Below are 21,104 nucleotides of genomic sequence, written 5' to 3'. Positions count from 1 at the left end.
GTGTTAATGTACTTGCGTGTGTTCTGTTAGATGACAGATATCATCGGCACTGTAAGAGAGTCAAACCTGAAGCTCACGCTGGCGTTCGGGATCGGGATGCATCATGCGGGACTTCACGAAAGAGACCGAAAGACGGTTGAAGAGCTGTTTGTCAACTGTAAGATTCAGGTAAAGTCATTTCAGGTATTTAGTTTTATGAGAAGTAATTCCTAAATGATAACTGTCATGATTTTTTGGTTTTTGCTTAGGTGTTAATAGCCACGAGCACGCTAGCATGGGGCGTCAACTTCCCCGCTCACTTGGTGATAGTGAAGGGCACAGAATATTATGATGGAAAGACGCGACGCTATGTGGATTACCCCATCACAGGTACAGTAACATCTGTTTTTCCCTATGTGTGTGTGTGTGTGTGTGTGTGTGTGTCCAGTGTCACTCATCTCCATCACATCTTCTCCAGATGTTCTTCAGATGATGGGTCGAGCGGGACGGCCACAGTTCGATGACCAGGGAAAAGCTGTTATCCTCGTGCACGACATCAAGAAGGATTTCTATAAGAAGTTTCTGTACGAGCCCTTCCCTGTGGAGTCGAGGTGTGTGTGAAACAATGTCAAAAGAAAACCGACGTTGATTGACGTGGGTCTGATCGAGAGCTTGTTTTCTGTCCTCAGTCTTCTGAACGTGCTCTCCGATCACCTGAACGCTGAAACCGCAGCGGGTACCATCAACTCGAAGCAGGATGCCATGGACTACATCACCTGGACCTACTTTTTTCGCAGGCTGGTCATGAACCCCAGGTACTGCAGTCGCTTTCTTTCCCATGATTCACATTGCAGATGCTCCTTCCATGGAATGTGTTTTTTATGTGTTGCAAAATTCAAAATAATCAGAACGAGCACACTGGGCGAGAAGTGCCGCACCACGTCACACCACCACACACCACGTCACAAGCTTAGTGAGAGTCTAATTTAAGATTAAAAACGTTAATTGTTAACAATTTGGGACAAATATGATGTTACTTAATGTTAAAGTATGCGGTACTCTGTGGCGCGGCAGGGATTTGAGCAGCGTCCAGAGCAGGGATGGGCTACTGGCGGCCCAGGGTAAATTTTAATAAGGCCCGCATGATCATAAATATACTTAATTAAATACTTTTAAAATGTTGATTTTGTATTAGGACGTAAATTCTTCCAACCAAAAGGGGGCGCTAGGTTCCGCAGATCGTCACACTAAGCATAGTCCCGTGTGTGAGGTAGAGGTCTTCACGGTCCGAAAACCCCATAGATATATACGCTAGATGTCGCCTTGGGGTTCTAAGCATTCGTCAAAACCGCCACCATCTTGGAACAGGGGTCTTGTCATAGGAAGTAGCTAGGTAACACTGCTATCTCCGCCTGTACTTCGAATTCATGGACAATGCTGGACTTTTGTGCTGCATATGGATGGTAGGGATACTCGCACTATGCATTATAGTTAGAAAAAGTAGATTTTCAAAATATCAAAACTAAAAAAAAAATTCTGGACTCAATGCTAAATACATGTCTGAATGTTGGAACAACCCAAAAGAAAACCTAGAAAATCGCATTCATGACGATTTATGGTGATTTTATTTCCGTTACATCATTGCCTACAATGACGCTGATGCAGGGCTCCCCTGTTTCAAGATGGCGGCTCTATTTGACGCATTCATTCCAATGAACTGCCGTAGATAAGCCGACATCTAATGTACATATCTATGCGAAAACCCGAGCTCCGAACCGAGAACAGATCAGGTTCGGGTCTAAAAGTTTCACGCGTCCCTCAGATAAAATAATCGCGGCTCGGGTTATTTAAAATGAATGTGTTTTTGCCGAACGGACCCGAGAAGCCCTGAACTCACGTGTATGTGTGTCAATGTCCTTTTCAAACCTTACTCTGTTTAACAAGAGCGCTTGCAACATTGTGTGGCTGGTTAATTTTCGTTGAGACATACATGTCAGATATTTTTAAATGTACGTTTTAGCGGTTACCTTGGTGTCGTCGTCATATTAACAAATGGAGCAGCTCGCCAAATTGGTTGGGAAGCCAATCAATGTGACATTACCATTCTTTTTTATTTATTATTTATTTTTAATAATTTTGTTCTCTGAGGGCGAGTTGAGAAACTCCTCTATACTACTCATTTAAAAGCGCCTTGCTTGTTAAGAAGTTTTATCTGAAATGCTTGTCGACTGAAAATAAAGTTAATTTAGAATTAGCATATTTGCTAAGTTTTATAGTTAAAATCTTTAAAGACAGGTTCATTGTATATTGTGATTTCTTAATAAAGGAAATTAAGAATGATGTAAATTGTGCGTGTGGTTCTGGCACCCTTGGTGTAAAGGATGCTGGCCCTTTCATTATCAAATTTGCCCATCCCTGGTCCAGAGTCACAGCCGTCAGACACCGCCGGTGTGTGTACATTCATAGAAAATAATGTGTTTTTAGATGCATGCGCAATGCTTCTCGCTCCCGTTGTGCGACCTCCTTTATGTCTGTTTCAGAGCTCAATCAATGCCTGTCTACAAAAAATACAGTTTAAATGACTTCATTTTGATTTGAAATATATTTAGGAGCTAAACCTGTAAGTACCGATCGGATTAAAGTTTGCAGTAGTTTATATAATATTGCCTTGTTTTATTCAGGATGTTTTCATTCTCTTTATTTCCCATGAAGGGTGAATTACAGACAGAAGAAAAGCCATTGCGCTTTATCTGTTTATCTGAAAGTTATAAAGAAAGATGAAAGAGAGATTGACAGCACTGTTTTCCTCTAAAACACATCATGATTTATGGTTCATCTTCAGTTTAAGCTCGACTCTAAGGTTTTATCTCCGTGATTAATGATTGTTTTCATGCTTCACTTTTATATGTTTAGAAAGGATTTTAGTACGTGTTAATTTTCTATACGATTGGTACCATAACATCACACACACATACTGTGCATTTCACTTTCTACAGGTTATTTCTTATTGTTTCGCCGCAGGTCATTTTGTGGCTCTAAAGATAAACAAATGGAAAACAGCGCGTGCTTCGGTAACTCAAATAAACAAACACGACGCAAATTCAATGAAACTTATGACTATTACTCGTTTACTTTAATTGGCCAATAGGGAAATTCAAGCTGTTCGGATAAACTGCAGATATCAGACCGCGGCGAAAGACAGAAAAACATCTTCACGTAGGGCTCATTACTCACGCCGTTTCCATGACAACGTCATCACCGGACACAGTGGCCGCGGTCCAGGCCGACAGTTTACACCTCCATCGCAAAACAAGGTCTGAGAGATCACACACACAGCGGCGTCGCGGGGTCGTACGGGGCAGCGCAGACATCTGCCATGAATAGAAGGAGATGATTCCAGAACATTCCACTGACATTTGCACGCTTGTCAGGCCACATTAAACATACAGACCTGTACGTGCCCTCCGCTTTACTGCCAACAGACCCTTATAGCACACACACACACACACACACACACACTAATTCCTCAAGTGCTTCACTTCACTTCTAAGCTCTGTGGTAATAAAAGCTTTTATAGGAGTCATAATCTGCGCTTTTGTTACATTTTATTCTTTTTCCCTCAAGTCCACTGTTAAACAAATAAATTTTGGTCAAGTTTTTCTTCAACTAACACGTCCTACTTTAGTTTTGTACTACTTTGAACACTTTTATATGTTAATTATCTCATTTGTGAGAAGTTTCTTGGGCGTATAGAGAGGTGTATCTAGTATAGAGGTATACAGCATTTATTTAATGTCATGAATGTCAATTATATCTAGACATTCAACTAATAATAAATAACTTTTGCAACAAAATGTCAACTAACTCTTATTAATTTGCAACTATACATCAACTGTATTAGAGTATTAGTAGAGTATAATGCTGCGTTTACACCAGACGCGGTAGAGGCGGCAAGAGTGAGTGATTTCAATGTTAAGTCAATGTGAAGACGCATTGGCGCGCGTCTGGAGGCCCGCTGCGCGGATGAGGCGTTTAGCGCGGTGCGGAAGACGCGTTTCCCCCTCATTCGCACTTCCACCTAATTCGCATGAATGCCGTGAATTGAAAACGAAATGACCTCGCTTGGAAGAGTGTCAGTGAGGACATTAGGCAACCTGGTAAGTTGTAAATACACGTTTCACTTTTGAGTCACGTGACGTTCATTGACCCGCACTGTTTATTTTCCCCCTATAGTAAGGTGACCAAATACAAACCGGTTAGCCTAGAAATTTAGACGCACCCTAGCGGCCGCAAAATATATTTGCTGCCAGGGTTTAGTCTAGGCACTCACAATACACTTAACCGGTCCAAAAACCAAAATTTGGTCAGGCCAATCACATCGTGTGTAGCGTCTGTGGGGCGGGCTTAACATGATGACGACAGAGCTGCAACGGTTCTCCTACTTGAAAACAGAGAATGGCTGCTGCTGCTGGCGAACAGCTATCTTTTGAAGCGGCTTTGGCCGCGACTCTGGAGGACTTAGACTTATGTTTTTCTTTGAGAGAAGAGCAAATAAACCCTACTGAAGTCCTTTTTAAGCAAGAAAGATGTGTTTGGAGTTTTGCCGACTGGTTACGGTAACTACGTCACCTTCTTCGTTGCTCTGATCCGTCATAGCGCTATCCTATTGCGTGCAGAGGCATTTTGAGGGACAACCTTATATCCCGCCCCTTGCATTGAGCCGTTTGTGTGAAGAGTTGCCAGACCTTACATCTTGATGTAGGTCTGGCTAACCAGGCTACAAACCGGTAACTCTCTCAATAATGCACAATTACAAAAACTTCGAATTCAAACTGTTCAAGCAGCAAACTAGGTGCAGTAGATGCAGCATAAGGGTTAGGGAAGAGGTTAGGGTTAGTGAAATAAATTGACATGTAATTGCAAAGATACTTATAGTCAGTTGAATGTCTGATGGGGAGACTTTACAATAAACTCTTAGTAGAAAGTGAGCAGACAGCATCCTAATACTCTGATGCTGCGTTCGCACCAGCCACAGTAGAGGCGTCAAGCGTGAGTGATTTCAATGTTAAGTCAATGTAAAGACGCATTAACACGTCTGGAGGTCTCACAACGCGAATTAGGCGCTTTGCGAATGATGCATTTAGCGAATGGCGTGAATTGTGTTGCCACGGGAAACGCGCCAGTTGAAAAATCTGAACTGTGGCGGAAAATCGTGCTGTGTTAACCAATCAGGAGCTTGCTCTAGAAGTGACGTGATTACAGGAAGCGAGTAGAGGCCCCTTCTTCCATGAAGCAAATTTCCACGTGAATGTCTCGAATGCCACCATACTTACTTGTGTAACTACTCATGTAACAGTCTGCGGTCATGACAGTGTTTCCCTTATGCACGGTTCACACCAGACGTGGTAGAGGCGGCAAGCGCGAATTATTTACATGTTAAGTCAATGCACAGACGCGATTAGGCATCTTGTGGCACGAATGGCGCGGGACGGCAAGAAGGTGCGGGAAATGTGCAAGTTGAAAAATCTGAACTTCGGCGGACCTTGCCGTAGTAGTGATGTGATAACAGGAAGCAAGCAGAGTCTCAGCAGAGTCACAGAAGCCCCTCCCATGACGCAAATTTCTGCATGAATGTCTATAGAATTTAATGAAGCGAGTAAATTAACTGTGGGTTCACACCAGACACGAGTTCAATGATTTGCGCGAGTAGTTTACAAAGTTAATGCAAAGACACCATCAGACATGTCCTCGCGTGGGGCAATGCGAATGACGCGATATGGGCAGCGCGTTTGCCGCGAAAACACACGCTATTCGCCAACTCGAGCGAAAAATGTGTATGACACGAGGTTAAATCCCACGAGTAATCTAGAGCGAGTAGCGCAATGCCCCGCGTTTGGTGTTTACGTAGCATAAAATGTTCAAGCGTCTAACTATGTGGGAATAGAGCGTGTTTGCCGCCTCTACCGCGGTTGGTGTGAATGCACCATTAGAGTAAATCAGCTTCTTCTTTGTCCACCAATCAAGTAGCTTGTCATAAATGAGTAAAACATGAACAAATAAATAAATGAAAAACTATTGCCCCACCCCCGATACTATCTTGTATAGGGATTAAACAGGCTAATGATAGGATGATCTCACGGTGGGGCATATTGCTTAACACTACATGCAAGACTGAAGTCCTATCTACTTGAATGGGGGAAAAACAAATTATTTTCAAAATCACATGCTATAATCACAATTAAACAATATATTTCTGACCAACAATTAAGCCTGAGCTCAAATTGCATCTACACCTTACTTTGAAGTGGTTTGCAGTGTATGCGCACAGTTTGTCAAGCTCCTCACAGGACCTCTGTTACCGGAGTGGACATATTTTTGGGGCCAAAAGCGGTTAGTCGGGCTTGTAACCCGAGAGTTGCCGGTTTGAGTCTCACGACAAGCAGGTTGAGACTGAGGTGTCTTTAAGGCACCTGTCCCACATTCCTCCCGGGTGCTGCAGTGATAGCTGCCCACTGCTCCGTGTGTGTGTGTGTGTGTGTGTGTGTGTGTGTGTGTGTGTGTGTGTGTGTGTGTGTGTGTGTGTGTGTGTGTGTGTGTGTGTGTGTGTGTGTGTGTGTGTGTGTGTGTGTGTTCACTACTCACCGGATGGGTTAAATGCTGAGGTCACATTCCAAGTCATGAAAATATTAAACACGACGACTTGTTTACATTGTGCTTGTAGAGTAATATGACTGCTTGGCTGTGATTGGTCAGTTTTCCCGGGGATATGCATGTTAGTTGTCCTGATGAAAACCGAAAGCTGTTTGTCCATCTCATCATCTGTCTCTGTCCGGTGTTCTTTTAAACCTTTGCTGTGCGTCACAGTCAGTTTGTCATCAGGCGTGATTCACTCGGCTCGAGCACAGACTGAAACCCCAGAGGTCTCATGATGGGCTCGAGCCCGCGGGAGATAAATAATGCTAATGGTGATGGCTGTGATTTTATCCACCAAAGAGGTGTTTACTACATTCAGACACACAACAGTCATGACTGCAGGACTGACAGATAACAACCATTGAAATGATGTAGGGCTCATATCAGCTCTATAGCAAACCCTGGTCTGCCCGCAAAGTTTAAGACAACAAAATATAACAGAATAGAAACACACACAGCAGAAGAACTGATGAGAAGAGTCTAATGATCTTTATATCCTTATAAAGATTCCCAACATTATAAATCAGCTGCTGAATCTGATTCAGTCTGATGTCACAGCACAAGTTTATTCAAGATTTTATTACAATGTAATGCTGTTATTTGAAAATCTTTTACATCTAAAGAGGACAATTACATATAAAGGTACAAAAACAACAAAGAGAAGAAAAAAAATAAAGAAAAAAGTGTATTCACATTGAAATGTCATTTTGTTATCTAGGCTTTTAAAGTGTGCAGTAAAGTGAAAGTATAAAAGATTTAACAAGACTTGTGCAATGTTATGTTATCTTCATGACATCCAACTGTTAACTGTGTGTACCAGCTAAATCTAACCCGGACACATCATGAACTTGTGGGTTTGTGTTATTGTAAATTATTAACCCACATAGAGACTGTGTTCTCAACACTGAAGATGTGAGCACTTTATTTAGCAGTACGTGTACTTACTAGGGATGCTAAACAATTAATCGCGATTAATCGTTAGCAGAATAAAAGTTTTTGTTTACATCACATATGTGTGTAAATTGTGTATAATAAATATGTATATATATATAAATATGAACACATTCATGTATAATTTTAAGAAAAAAAATGTATACATTAAGTATTTATATTTATATATAATATAAATTATACATAAATATACAAATGTATATACACATGTAAACATTTCTAAACCATATACATGCATGTGTGTACATTTATTTATACAAATTTATTATACACTGTTCACACACATATATGATGTAAACAAAAACTTTTATTCTGCTAACGATTAATCGCGATTAATTGTTTAGCATCCCTAGTACTTACCTTGTACATATATGGTAAATAAGTTTACTTACCGACAAATGTGTGGAACTTACTTTTAGGTATCTACAGGGTAATTAATTGGTATCATTACTGTACTTAACAGTGGTACATATAAATACCTGTCATTTACCCTCACTTGCCTGTAAGTACTAAATACTTATATTGTACATTTATTTGTAAGTACAGTAATGTTTCTTGTTAGTTACAGTATACCTACACTTTAAGTATGTATCTGTTATTACCCAGTACTTATCTAGAGTAACATAATAACTACCAAGTGTGTACCACTGGTAAGTAGAGGACCAGTTAATTACCATGTAGATACCTAAAAGTAAGTACCACACATTTGTCGCTAAGTACAACTTATTTACCATATATGTACAAGGTAAGTACACGTACTGTAAAATAAAGTGCTACCATGTGTTGTGGTTTTAAAGAAGCAGTATTATGTCGGGAATTTTTCAAATTACTTAAATAACCTCTCTTTCTCCCTTAAACACACACAGAGAGAGAGAGAGAGAGAGATGAAGTGAATGTTGTGTGTTGATCTCATGTGGTTGCTCTTAAATCCCTGCTGAACATGGAAGTGATTTCTGCCCTCTTAAAAATCTCACCAAACCTGGAAATGATTTTTCAGCAGTGGGTTTCCTAAAAAAGGTGTGCAGGGCAAACTTCAGCTTTAAAGCATTAGACTGAATAATTAAAGACTTGGACATTACAAGTGAATTTTCATATTTTTTTAAGGCACATAAATGTAGTTTAGGTTCTACACCTTGCAGAATTTGCTAAATTACAATACGTGAAAAGCTCAATAAATAAGAAAAACTTTCTTTCTTCTACTGAACACAAAAGATTTTATATCAAAATATTTAGGCTTTTCCGAGACACAATATGTTAAATATATTTTGGATTTTATGAATTGGCATATTAAAGGGGTAATTCATCCAAAAATGTGAATTCTGTCCTTATTTACTCACTGTATAAGTCATTTCTGTGTTCTGCTAAACACAAAGGAAGAAATTTGTAATCAAGCAGAAGGCAGAAGCTCAACTGACTTCCATAGTACGAAAATCAATAGTATGAAAGTCAATGGTGCTCAAAAACCGTGTTCTGCAGAACAAATACATTTATACAGTTTTGTATCAACATGAGGGTGAGTAAATGATGGCAAAATTCAAATTTTGGGGTGAACTATCCCTTTAAGATAGAAAAGAGTTCATGTCAAAAGTTCAAGTTTCTGTCTAAGTTCATATTTTAAAGCATCTATGTTTATTTTTTTTATAAATAGTGTTCATCAAAGTCAAGAACAAAAACTATTATTAATAACTTAAGTAAGAGTGAACCTCTATAATTTTTCATTTTTAACCAAGTATGAGCACTTTAATAAAGGTTCATGTTAATTATACTGTCTATTTATGTTTAATGTTAATACATGTTTGCTAATTAGCGCATTTTAAAACTTCATTATGAAATTAATGTTAATATACTTCATTTAACTTGAAATGTTAAAAGTATACATAGATGAAAGATGAATAATTGATTTAAACATTTATTTGTATTTCATCTAATGTTATTATATTTTATTACACGGCACTTTAAATACTTGATCCTGATTGGCCGGTCGCGACATTCCAAGGCAAGTTATTCCCAGATAACAACTGCCTGAAACTAATATCACACGGCTGCAAATCATTTTGACAGGCACAGTTTAATATTACACAAACATTAAATATAAATATGTATTTTAATAACATATATCTCTATATATGTCTTGTCTTATCTTAAAACCAAAATGAAACAGGTTTTCCTTGTGGAAGGTCTGCATTCGTTAAAAATGAGCAAATAAAGTATTTCAAATTAATGTTTAATATTCCTTACTTTTTTTATGAGGTAAATAGCTGTGTAATAAGCGGGATGGTGCACAGGAGCAGGTTGTTTTTACAAAATAAACCCCTTCAGTGTAATAAAAGACTGATCGCACTGTCTGTGTTTATTTTTTACAATAACAACCTGCTGCCTGTACATTATCCCTTATTAATTGCTAAACAAATGAAACCGTATTATGATGGATTCTTAGTATCTTATTAAAGGGATAGTTCATGCAAAAATGAAAATTCTGTCATCATTTACTCACTGTCTGTATCATTGTTATTTATTGTATAAAGGAAGATATGAAGGATATAAAGAAAGGTTATTGTATAAACCTGTATAACGCAAGATATTTTGAAAATGTTTAAAGATATTTTGAGGAAAGTTTTTAATCAAACCGTTAATCAAACCGTACTATGGAAGTGAATGGGGCTCATGAACGGTCCTCAAAATATCTTCCTCCATGTTCATTAAAACAAATAAATAAATTTATGTTTGTAACAACATGAGATTGAATAAATGATGACAGAATTTTCATTTTTAAATGAACTATCCCTTTAAGTAAATATGTATCCAAGTATGTATATAGAGTCCAGTGTTTGTTGTCTTTGCATGTGTGGTAAAACTCTTGTGTTTTCTTTCTTTCTTCATCAGGTTGTTTTTAATAGATTAATGTTAAGAGATATTAAAGACCCACATCTCATGTTTTTCAGCCAGACTGACAGAAATTACATGACCAACACTTCTACCACATTTATTATTCTTAGTTAATGTCAATCTCAACATTTTAAGAGTTCATTGTTCATTGTTAGTTGATAGTTAGTTCATGCATTAACTCGTGTTAATAGTAAATCTTATTTAAAAATGTCACCACCAGATTTGATAATGTTTATTATCAAAATCCTTTTAAATCAAACTCATTCTGATGGTGGATGATTGTTGATTTATAAATTTATTGTGATTGTTTTCTCACTTGTAACCCATATTTCTCTTTGCTTGTTTTCAGCTACTATAATTTGGATGATGTCAGTCATGAAACTATCAACAGATATCTTTCAAACCTTGTGGAGAGAAGTTTGAGAGAATTGGAGTGTTCTTACTGCATACAAATACAGGAGGTACAATGATTTTAGCAGTTTATTCACTTTTCTCCTCTTCCAACTTGCATTGTTATTTAGTGTCATTTCATGATTCAGGTCATAGAGGCCAGAATGTGGGCTTTAGTAGATATCTTCTATACAGTATTTCTCTATGTTGACCTTGTTTCGTTTAGGACGAATGCACCATCGAGCCTCTGACATACGGTCGCATCGCATCTTACTATTACCTGAAACATCAGACCATTGGCCTGTTTAAAGAGAGACTGAAGTCAGATCTGCCCATCCACGAGCTGCTGAGCATCCTGTCGGTGAGCAAACATTCACAGTTTCCTCACATCTTCTGCCGTCAGCTTTACACATCAATGCATCACCGCCTGACATCCTGATACAGTTAATGATTATTCCCTGCGTCCCGTACACACGCGCACGCACACACACAAATGTATAATTGAACCCCTAAGGGCTGGTGTGAAAATTATCAGCTCTTTATTTTCGGCTCATTAGAGGGCCGCCCCGCTCTCACTGATCGCGGCCATAATTGAGACATAAAGGCTTTTCACACTTCACTGACATCCCCTCCACATGACATCTGTCTCACACTACAGGACCTACAAGACACATGGAAACCCATAACAGGATTTTGTTCAAACATCTTCTTAAATGGGCTTTTATAAATGCGGTCCTGAGATTGAAGTAAAAGCTAAATACTGGAGATTGGGTTTTGCACCATAACAAAAATGATGTCCTATTACTGTAATGCAATAAATGCACAGAGTTATAGAAAGAGATAATATGATACCATTAGATATGTTAGCTAAACTATTATGCATAAAGTTTACATAGCATGTTATATACTAATATTTAATTCAAGTTTTTGCTTTTGTATATTAAGTTCATTTACATCATGATATCATTTGTTAAGTTTATATTCATCTCTATATATTTAATTCTGACCGTTCACACACAACAGTTTTTCCTCAATAATAAAAAGAAAATAATCACATGCATTAAGTGACATTTAAATCCTTTTTTAAGCTTGAAGGGAAAATAGCTGATTAATTTTATTATATTTTTTATATAAATACTGACTTATTAATATAGACAATTTATATTTAGGGAATATATGTATATGTAAATTACATATATTAATTTTGTAGAAAACAGTTATTAATAGTAATTAGTAATCAGTTAATTGCTGAAAGATTAATTAATTTTATTTATATGTCAAATTGTTCTCTTTGTAGTTGACTTTAAATCCAATCGTTGCTCAAATGTCCCCATAACCCCTCTGACAGATTGATGATAAAGATCAAGAGCCATTTCTAGTACTTATCTTAAAGATGACACAAAAAATGATTCACCTGCTAAATAAGTCAAACTGTGTATGGTTTGAGGGATTACTTTTCATTTCATATGTGTTTAGATGTCGGTGTGTGCATGTATAACCTGATAATGATGTCCAGAGCAGTATGGATACATGACTGATCCTCTCTTTTCCCTGCTTGATTTAAACTCTTCACGTGCACACGCACACACACACATCTCATGTCTAACTCAAACACTGATTGCTTAACAAAAGCACGATATGAGACGGGCAGGACCTCCCAGTGTTAACCTAACTAGTCATTCAATAGTAACAAATGACCCGTCCCCATGCCTCCCCCCTCTACAGCAGTCCCTTATTCCCCCTTATTGTCCTCTAATTAACATAGTGTGGTTCATAAAGAGACATCAAGTCAAGTCTGCTCCTCACAGCTTTAATAGCACTGCTAGTGATTAAAAGGCATAAATCCCCTTGTTTTTGAAAGTGAGAGATTTTTAATTCACAGATTTGTAACATCATGAGAAGCAGTTAAATAGATCCAACATCTGCATTCAGCAGAAATAATGACAGGACGATCAGTAAATAAGCAATAAAGATTCATACACTTGACTCAACAATATAACCCTGTTGCTACAAGAAAAATTATCAAACGAAAGATTTTACTTTATTTTGTACTTTATCAATAACTAAATCATAATTTAATTCAGATTTATTGTTTTTGTTTTATTTACAAATTGAACTTAATGTTGATGTTAGAAAATAAGATTACATAAATCATAAAACTCTTGTATTCAGATACAGGCATGTCTCATTTTATTAACTGAAATGCAGATATTTTATTTTTAAATAAAATTATAATAATATTAATATTAATAAAGCAAAATAATCTTCTGTTCAGGAAAATGATTTAGAGATAAAATCAGTTTTGGTACAGATGGCAAGAAAAAACAACTACACTGTAAAAAAATATTTTTGCACATATATTTTTAAGTTTAATCAAGTAGGATTTACAAGTCATTTGAATTTGCTTTAGTCAACTCTTCACTAGTCAATTCTTTTGAAAAATGTGTATATCCAAGTTGATTAAACTTAAAACTTTAAGCACAAAAATATATTTTACACTGTACTAGTTAGCCTAGTCTTGTTAAAAGCATTTTGATTGTTAGTTAACTATTCATTCTTTGGTTGTCATTATATACGCAAGGAATAATTAACAACAGGCCATTGAATTATAAAAAAATTATGCACACCTAAGATGCCGTTACACCGCAGGTGTGCATTATTTTCAAATAATTTAAGTCAATTATTCCGCTTATACCACAGTTGCCACAAATATTGCTGTGGTGACAATTTTTAAGACATTTGACAGGTTAGGTGGACGGTTATCGAAAATAATGCATACCCCTGTGCATTTCTCAAAATACAACATTCAACAGACCCATGGTATAAGTTTTTAATATTACAGTCAGACTTCTCTTATGAACATCTTTTCAACGTGAGTACCCACATTTGCATCCTTATTGGGTCTTCTGGATCATTGCATATCCTTTCCTGATTCGTCAAGTCCTTATGATGTAAACATTATGCTACTGAAATACGACAATGACCTGCCACAGTGACCTTGTAAACTAAAACATGCATGGTTTGCAGAGTTTCAGCTGTTTAAAGTCTCTTTTTAAGGACATTTTGTGTTTATTCATGACACACACCCAAACCGAGCGCATAAGTACTAAACATTTTTGCCACTAATTAGAAAATGTAATGTGACAGCTGGCTTTAATGAGACAGTGCATCTTATTCAAAGTGAAAGTGACTTTATTCGGATAATTGAGTTTTGTAACTGAGGTTTTGCCCAAAATAAACATATTGCATCCAACTATTGTCACAGATTATAAACGCTATACCAGCTTGTTTTAATACATATCCTCCTAATGGAGATATATCTGTGCTTATCAGTGTTATCAGTGCTCAGTTTTGAGAACAGAGCGTTCTGTCCGCTTCCATCACTGGTTGTGGCCAATCTGTTTTAAATTTATGTTTGATTATTGTTGTGTTTGAATATTGTTGTAATGTTGTTTATGTTTTGTTTCAATTGAACTTGCTTATTACGAAAGAAAGACGGTAATTTTAAACCTCAAATATAAAGCGTATATGAAGGGAGAAATGGATTGGGTCAGACATCATTTTGGACCACTTCTTAAGCTTTGTTAGCTTATTTCAAACAAATTTAGTTTCATATCATTTGTTTCAAAATTTGGTAACATCCATTTTTTGTAAATAAGTTTTGTAAATATAAATAAATAAGAACTTTGAAAGGAACATTGTGTGGAATGAGATGCGTAACAAATGCAAACCACTGCAATGCTTCCCCGGCCTTGAGAAAATGGCAAAACATGAACTTACGCCAGGGACTCAGTTATCAATTACAATACAAATGGCTGCAAGAATTAAAACAGTTATAACACAGTTCTTTACACTTGTACGTGTATGCCCAGTTTCACAATTTAAGTGAATATATCTTGAAATTTTCTTAAATTAAGTTTTACTTACCCCATTTTTAAATATTTGTACTGAAAACAAGACAAAAATACGTAGTAAGAAAAGTAAAAGTAAGAAAGTCATTGTTTGCAGTGGTCATGTTTCATGTGTTTTTGGTGGTGTACGGTATGGAAAGAGATTGTTTCTATAATACCAGTATAGATGAGAATCGTTATTATTTAAAAAAATGCCATTTTAAAACAAAAATGCTCTAATGTAAACACCTAAATGTATAATGGTCTGATAAAACATCTAATTGTATCCTTATTCAATGGGCTCAGTTGATGAAATGTTTGTTTGTTTATTTAACTATTAACCTAGACAGATAAATCATAGCAATCTAAACCACCTCAGGTTTCAGTCCCTCCAGAAAAACGTGATTATGCGATCGCATGATTTAATGCATAATCAGCCATCGTCCGCATATTTAAGCGGGGGGCAAATTTTTTCAAATACGCAGCACTTTTCGCCGCATAAATTGCAGATTTCCGTGCGCAAATTATGCGGGGCTTGCATGATTTCATTTTCATAGCAAAATTCACATATATCTTAGCAGAAATTGAAAATGTTGCATTTACCTCACACAAGCGCAGCCATGTCCACTGTTGCCATGGGAACGTTATGAAGTGACGTGAACATCATTGAAAAGTTGCGAAAGCTAAAAACAGTTTTTGCAAGTTCCCGCAATTTTTTCAAGTTCCTGCAATTACGTGGCATAAAATTGCATAAATATCCTGCATATTCCATCGCATTTTTTTCAGAAAATGTGCCGCAAGATTAAGGATTTTTGCCCGCAACAATCACAAAAAAATTCAAGGCCCGGGGAAGTTTTTGAAAATAAACATACATAGATACAGGTCAGTGAAAGTGCTTGAATCTATGCTATGCAAGAAGTTTTCTAAAAACAAAATCCATATTATTCCCTGGATAATATCATAAAAATTCTAGACTTTCACTTTAAAGATGCAGTTTGTATTATTTTCGCCGCTAGATGGCGCCAGATCAAACAATAACAATGATGTTGTTTACTGACGCTCTGAAGCAGCGTGGAATTATGGGATTTGTAGTCTTTAACTCAACCACTGATGGCCATCAATCAGACGCGAACGAGAAATCACGTAAGGTAATCAAGTCTTATAAATGTTGCGTTTGATGACATCGTTTATTACATTATGTAAGTTTATTTGTGATGTTCAAAACGAAATTGTTAGTCATATTGATATTACAGTATTAGTCCAAATTCGATGGTAAACACAGCACAGAATTAAGTTTTCAACTTACAATCTACAATGATTTTTGACATAATGTATTGACAGTACAAATCTTATTGTGAAGTGTCTTAAAATGACCATTTATATTGCTGTACAATACCTTTTGATGTGCATATCATCCGCGGGAAGACGCGCTGATTACAATCTACACACTAATGTTGTGATCAATATAATAGCATACGTTTTTTGAAGGGTTACGAATCAAAACAACTCACCCATCGCGTAAAACACAAGCAGGATCAGAATCTCGGTCTAGTTAAATGTTGTCGTGAAGCTCTCTCCATCCAGATAATGCAACAACAAATTGATCCTCCCTCGTTTTGTTCCAAACTCTTCTTGGGTCGTTTGGTTGGCCCGTACGCTTACAGGAGCTGACACAACCAGCGGCAGACGGTACAGAGATATCCATAAGTTCATAAGCAAGCGCGTAGCCCGACAGGCGCTATCGCATTGTTCCGCATTTGTCCACAACACTGGCTCGCTGCGTCCGAAAACTCAAGGCAGTGAGGACTTGTTGCCTCGCTGCCTCATGAGGCCATGACTTCGGCCTCGGATGCCTGAAGGCCGCTCAGAGAAAGGCTTTCCGACGCACTTCAAAGGCAGCGTGTTTGAAATATAAACAGAGAGCGCCTTTGTGATAACTAATCACATATTTGAAAACTACAATACTAATTTCTCGCTAGAAATGCAATTAAAATGCTTAAAAGGTGAAAATATACGTTTATTTTCACTAAATTTGTGCTCCAGCTGCTTCCTTGGCCGCCATTTTATTTTTTCGAGCTCGACCACTGTTGTCATGTGGTTTACGTCAGTAAAGGCGGTGACAAAGGGTCACATGGATATTAACGTCATTGACATGAGACTGCACTGCCCCGTGTCAATGTTTTGAATGGAAATTTTCTCATGATTTACAAGTAGTTGAAAACATTACAGATATTGATAGTAATCAGCTGGACAAAATATATAACACTGGCCTAGTGGTTTTTGGAGATTTTACTGCAAATATCTTACAAATTGCACCTTTAAATGCTTATATCTTCTGTATGCGAGTGTTGATTCATACCAAAATGCTTTTTTGCATAGTTGTGTTTGAAACATGATAACATCTCGGGCTACGTACGTCACTGTTGTTCCCTGAGAAGGGAACGAGACACTGGATCTCCCTTGCCATTCTTACTGTGTCCCTGTTATTGTCTTTGGCAATGTTTCAGATAGCGATATACTTCCTGGCTTCCACGTCACCCTGTCTTTGTCATTAAGCCTCACCATTGGTTGAATTTGATATACACATTCAGACGCACTTACCACTGGAGGCGTCCCCAAAGTGTCACCGCAGTGACGCAGCGTGAGTTCCATTAAATGGGAATTGTAACAATGTATCTTAAAAGGTAACACAATGTAACCTTGCTATCGCTTGAAATGTGTCCCCACATTTAGTCCTTGAATATGTGGGTATTGGACCTGGAAAGTCCTTGAAATATCCTTGAATTTGAAGTTAACTAATGTGTGGGAACTTGTAAGATTGACGGAAAATTAAAAGTTGCGATTTTCTTGGCCGATATCTCTAGGACTATACTCTCATTCCAGCGTAATAATCAAGGATTTTGCTGCCGTAACGTATTACGCAGTGCCCCGAAAATAGTCCCCTGCTACTGAAAGTAACCATGTGGACTATTTTCGGGCACTGCGTAATATCATTGCGCCTGCTGCAGCCTATTAAAAAAAAGTGGAGTGTCCCTTTAAGGCACTACTCATAAAATCCATCAAGTGCACACTTTCTAATACAGTGCATGTCATGTCACATGTTTTTATCCGTCGTGGTGGTATAATAATGCCGCCGTCACAGCCTTAGTTTTGATTAATATATATTAAAATGCAAGAAGTCTTTGTCATGTCACATAATTAGAGGTGAATGTCTGTTGGCAGATGTTAAGCAGTTTTTTTCTTTCTGTATGTTAACAGGATGCAGAGGAATACGCTGAGCTCCCTGTACGTCACAATGAAGATCAATTAAACAGTGATCTGGCTCAGCGGCTCCCCCTGCAGGTGAACCCTCACTCGTACGACAGCGCCCACACCAAGACACACCTGCTCTTACAGGCCCACTTCAGCCGAGCACAACTACCATGTAGTGACTACGGAACGGACACCAAAACCGTACTGGACAACGCCCTCCGAATTTGCCAGGTGCCTCTTTGTGTTTGTTTGTGGATATTTTGCTGCTTTATTAAAAGAATCTACAAAGTTAACAGTAATTTCGAATAAAGTCATAAGTCGTATGTGATCCTGTATGTGAAATCCACACTAAAGTTTCATCATCTAAAAATGGAATCAGTCATTCAATCTTTGATATTACAAATATCAAGAGTGGAAATATATATATATACTGTATGATGTGTGAATTTGTGAATTCATGGATATTCTGATGTGATGTAGTGTGGATCAATCACAGATACACTTGCTATATAATAACCTTATGAACTGGCCAACTAAACTGGTGTTGATTGTTTAGTGCTGGTGATTTTGAATCTGCTTGTAGTTTGCTATGCCTGAGACAGCACTCTTTTTTGGGGTTGGGAATGGATGGGACAGATTGTTCACGCTGTCCGGCTAGTTCTGTGTGTGTGTGTGTGTGTGTGTGTGTGTGTGTGTGTGTGTGTGTGTGTGTGTGTGTGTGTGTGTGTGTGTGTGTGTGTGTGTGTGTGTGTGTGTGTGTGTGTGTGTGTTGGTTATTGTCTGTAGTCGTGTCTGCGAGTGATTGGCTATGCTTCTTTATGTGGTTACTTTCTTTCGATTCCCGCTGTGTCAGTCTCACTGTGGGTCACATACGTTTATAGAGCTCACACTGCAGTAATATCATAAAATGATGCTCAGCTCTTTATTATTGATTTCTTTTCAGTTGTTTAAATATGAACTTTTCAAGAATTACAGGGAATTGCGGTGCGAGTTAATGCATGAGACATATTTGACATTTATTCACATTCATCTTTTTCTGCAAACTTGAATATCACACTTTATTATTGCTTTGATGGTAGAAATGTTTCACAATATAAATCTGCAATCTTTGGACAGGTTAGAGAATTTTTAAAGTGTACACTCTAAAAATGGTTGGGTTAAAAACAACCCAATTGGCAACCCAGCGCTGGGTAAATATTGGACAGAACACATGCGGGGTTAAAGTAACCCAACACGCTGGGTAACACATTTTAACCCAGCAGGTTGGGTTGTTGAAAAAACCCAACGTGTAGTCATTTTAACCATTTATGAGATTAATATTCTGGGTTTGGGTTATTCTTGCTGGGTTATTTTTATCATGTGCTTTATTGTAAATCAAGACCATTGCGAACACCAAATAAATGTTTATTTGACTTCAAAATAACTACAAACTCTTAAATTTTTACAGTTGGCAGTTGCAAAATCATTTAAAGGACTGCTGCTTACTGACATCAAGTATAAATATATTTATTAAATATCAGAAATTATGCACATTGAAGTAACAATGTAACAGGTTAAATCAATTTGTTTGAATTTAAGACAGAATTTGTATATAAGTATATACAATATATAAATGAAATACTGAAATGTACATAAACAAATCTGCAGCAGTGTAAGAAAATTAACAATGTAATTGTTAAATTAAAAGTAAAATCATTTACAGATGTGTAAAGTTTTTTATAGACCAGATGTTCCAAGTTTCAGAGTATGGAATGTATTTGACTAAAAATACTTCATTTATTAAAGTTACTCCTCACGAACAAAGATGTACAAAGGAACCGAACAGCAGAGGATTTATCCATTTGGAAAATGACAGACTACAGTAGATGCACATTGCCTGGGGTATTTATTTTCAAGCACGTAAAATGCCTTTAAACCATAGACTGTAAAAAAAATATGAAAGTAGTGTCCGTGACGTCACCCACTGGTTTGTGAAGAGCATTTTTGAAGCCTAAAGTAGGCGGTGCGTGCTGCGCCATCTTGGAATACTTCCGTATTCAGAGAGACTGATTGACAAAAAAGATTGAGAGATCTGTTGCATGTTTCCCATGGCCAGGAAATAAAGGAAAGGATTTTGAGGATTCTGTCCAGAGAAGAACTTCCACCACATTTGTTGCAATCTACAAAAGAGGAAAAAACTTTTAGTGGTCTGAACTAAATGATCAGATTTAAGTGTTCAGAAAACCATGTGGGCCAAGGGAATTATACATTTTATAAAAATTATAAGACTTTCTTTTGCATCCCTGACCGCATTACCACCACTTGTGAGATTTTTTCCCCAAAAATGCAATGCAAATAACCCAGCAAGAATAACCCAAACCCAGACTTTGGTGTTACACTGCTTTAATTGTTGTGTCAACAACAAAGGCTGCAAACCACACAGACTGACAAATAGGATGATCTGACTATAAAGAATAAAGTGCTGCAGAATAAAATTCAATGACATTCCCAATACATTTTAAATAGGAGTTATTAAATGTTATACTTACTGGCTGAAGTTGTATGAAGGTCTTGCTAGCCTCATTAATGGATGAACATAAAAACTCTGCACTCTCTAGAAAAAAAGAATTGGAAAACAACATCACATCTGATCTCTGCTAAAAACATAACATCTCTGATACAGTATCAGCCACAGATCAGAGGGTTGGTCAATATAAACTTGAAATCACAGGAGACAACCCAAGAATATTATTAAATTAATATAAAATAGTAACTAAATACGACTCAATAACACATCTTCATTCATATAACGCATATAAATGTTTGTTAAACGGTACACGCAGCCTCCGTCTTGGCAACAAATACGTTTATGTTTTCAAGTTCTTGTCCAAACACTTAAATTATTGTTTCATTTTAAAAGAGAGGACCAAGCAATATACATATTAGACACCGGTTCTTGGAAACGCTGTTTCGTTTTCATTTATCGACGAGTTACCTGCCGTACCGACGGTGAATTGAAAGTGCTGCTTGTCCCTGCCTCTCAGTGACAGAGTAGACGCCAGCTCCGCAATTCTCCGCCGCCGG

General features: G+C 37.3%; 1 protein-coding gene across 1 annotated transcript in view; it reads left to right on the top strand.

The window, feature by feature from the left end:
• Positions 1 to 21,104, top strand: part of ascc3 (activating signal cointegrator 1 complex subunit 3) — a 294,060-nt gene that overhangs the window by 265,099 nt on the left and 7,857 nt on the right. The window contains exons 31-37 of the mRNA XM_065246358.2: positions 31 to 168; positions 249 to 369; positions 458 to 590; positions 669 to 794; positions 10,859 to 10,970; positions 11,126 to 11,260; positions 18,048 to 18,272. Of these exons, the coding sequence (XP_065102430.2) occupies positions 31 to 168; positions 249 to 369; positions 458 to 590; positions 669 to 794; positions 10,859 to 10,970; positions 11,126 to 11,260; positions 18,048 to 18,272 (990 nt within the window). The remainder of the gene's footprint in view (positions 1 to 30; positions 169 to 248; positions 370 to 457; positions 591 to 668; positions 795 to 10,858; positions 10,971 to 11,125; positions 11,261 to 18,047; positions 18,273 to 21,104) is intronic.

This window comes from Paramisgurnus dabryanus, chromosome 13 (genome assembly GCF_030506205.2).
Source record: "Paramisgurnus dabryanus chromosome 13, PD_genome_1.1, whole genome shotgun sequence".
Lineage (NCBI taxonomy): Eukaryota > Metazoa > Chordata > Actinopteri > Cypriniformes > Cobitidae > Paramisgurnus > Paramisgurnus dabryanus.
The sequence above is the reverse complement of the archived record's forward strand: the minus strand, read 5'-3'. Positions and strand labels throughout refer to the sequence as shown.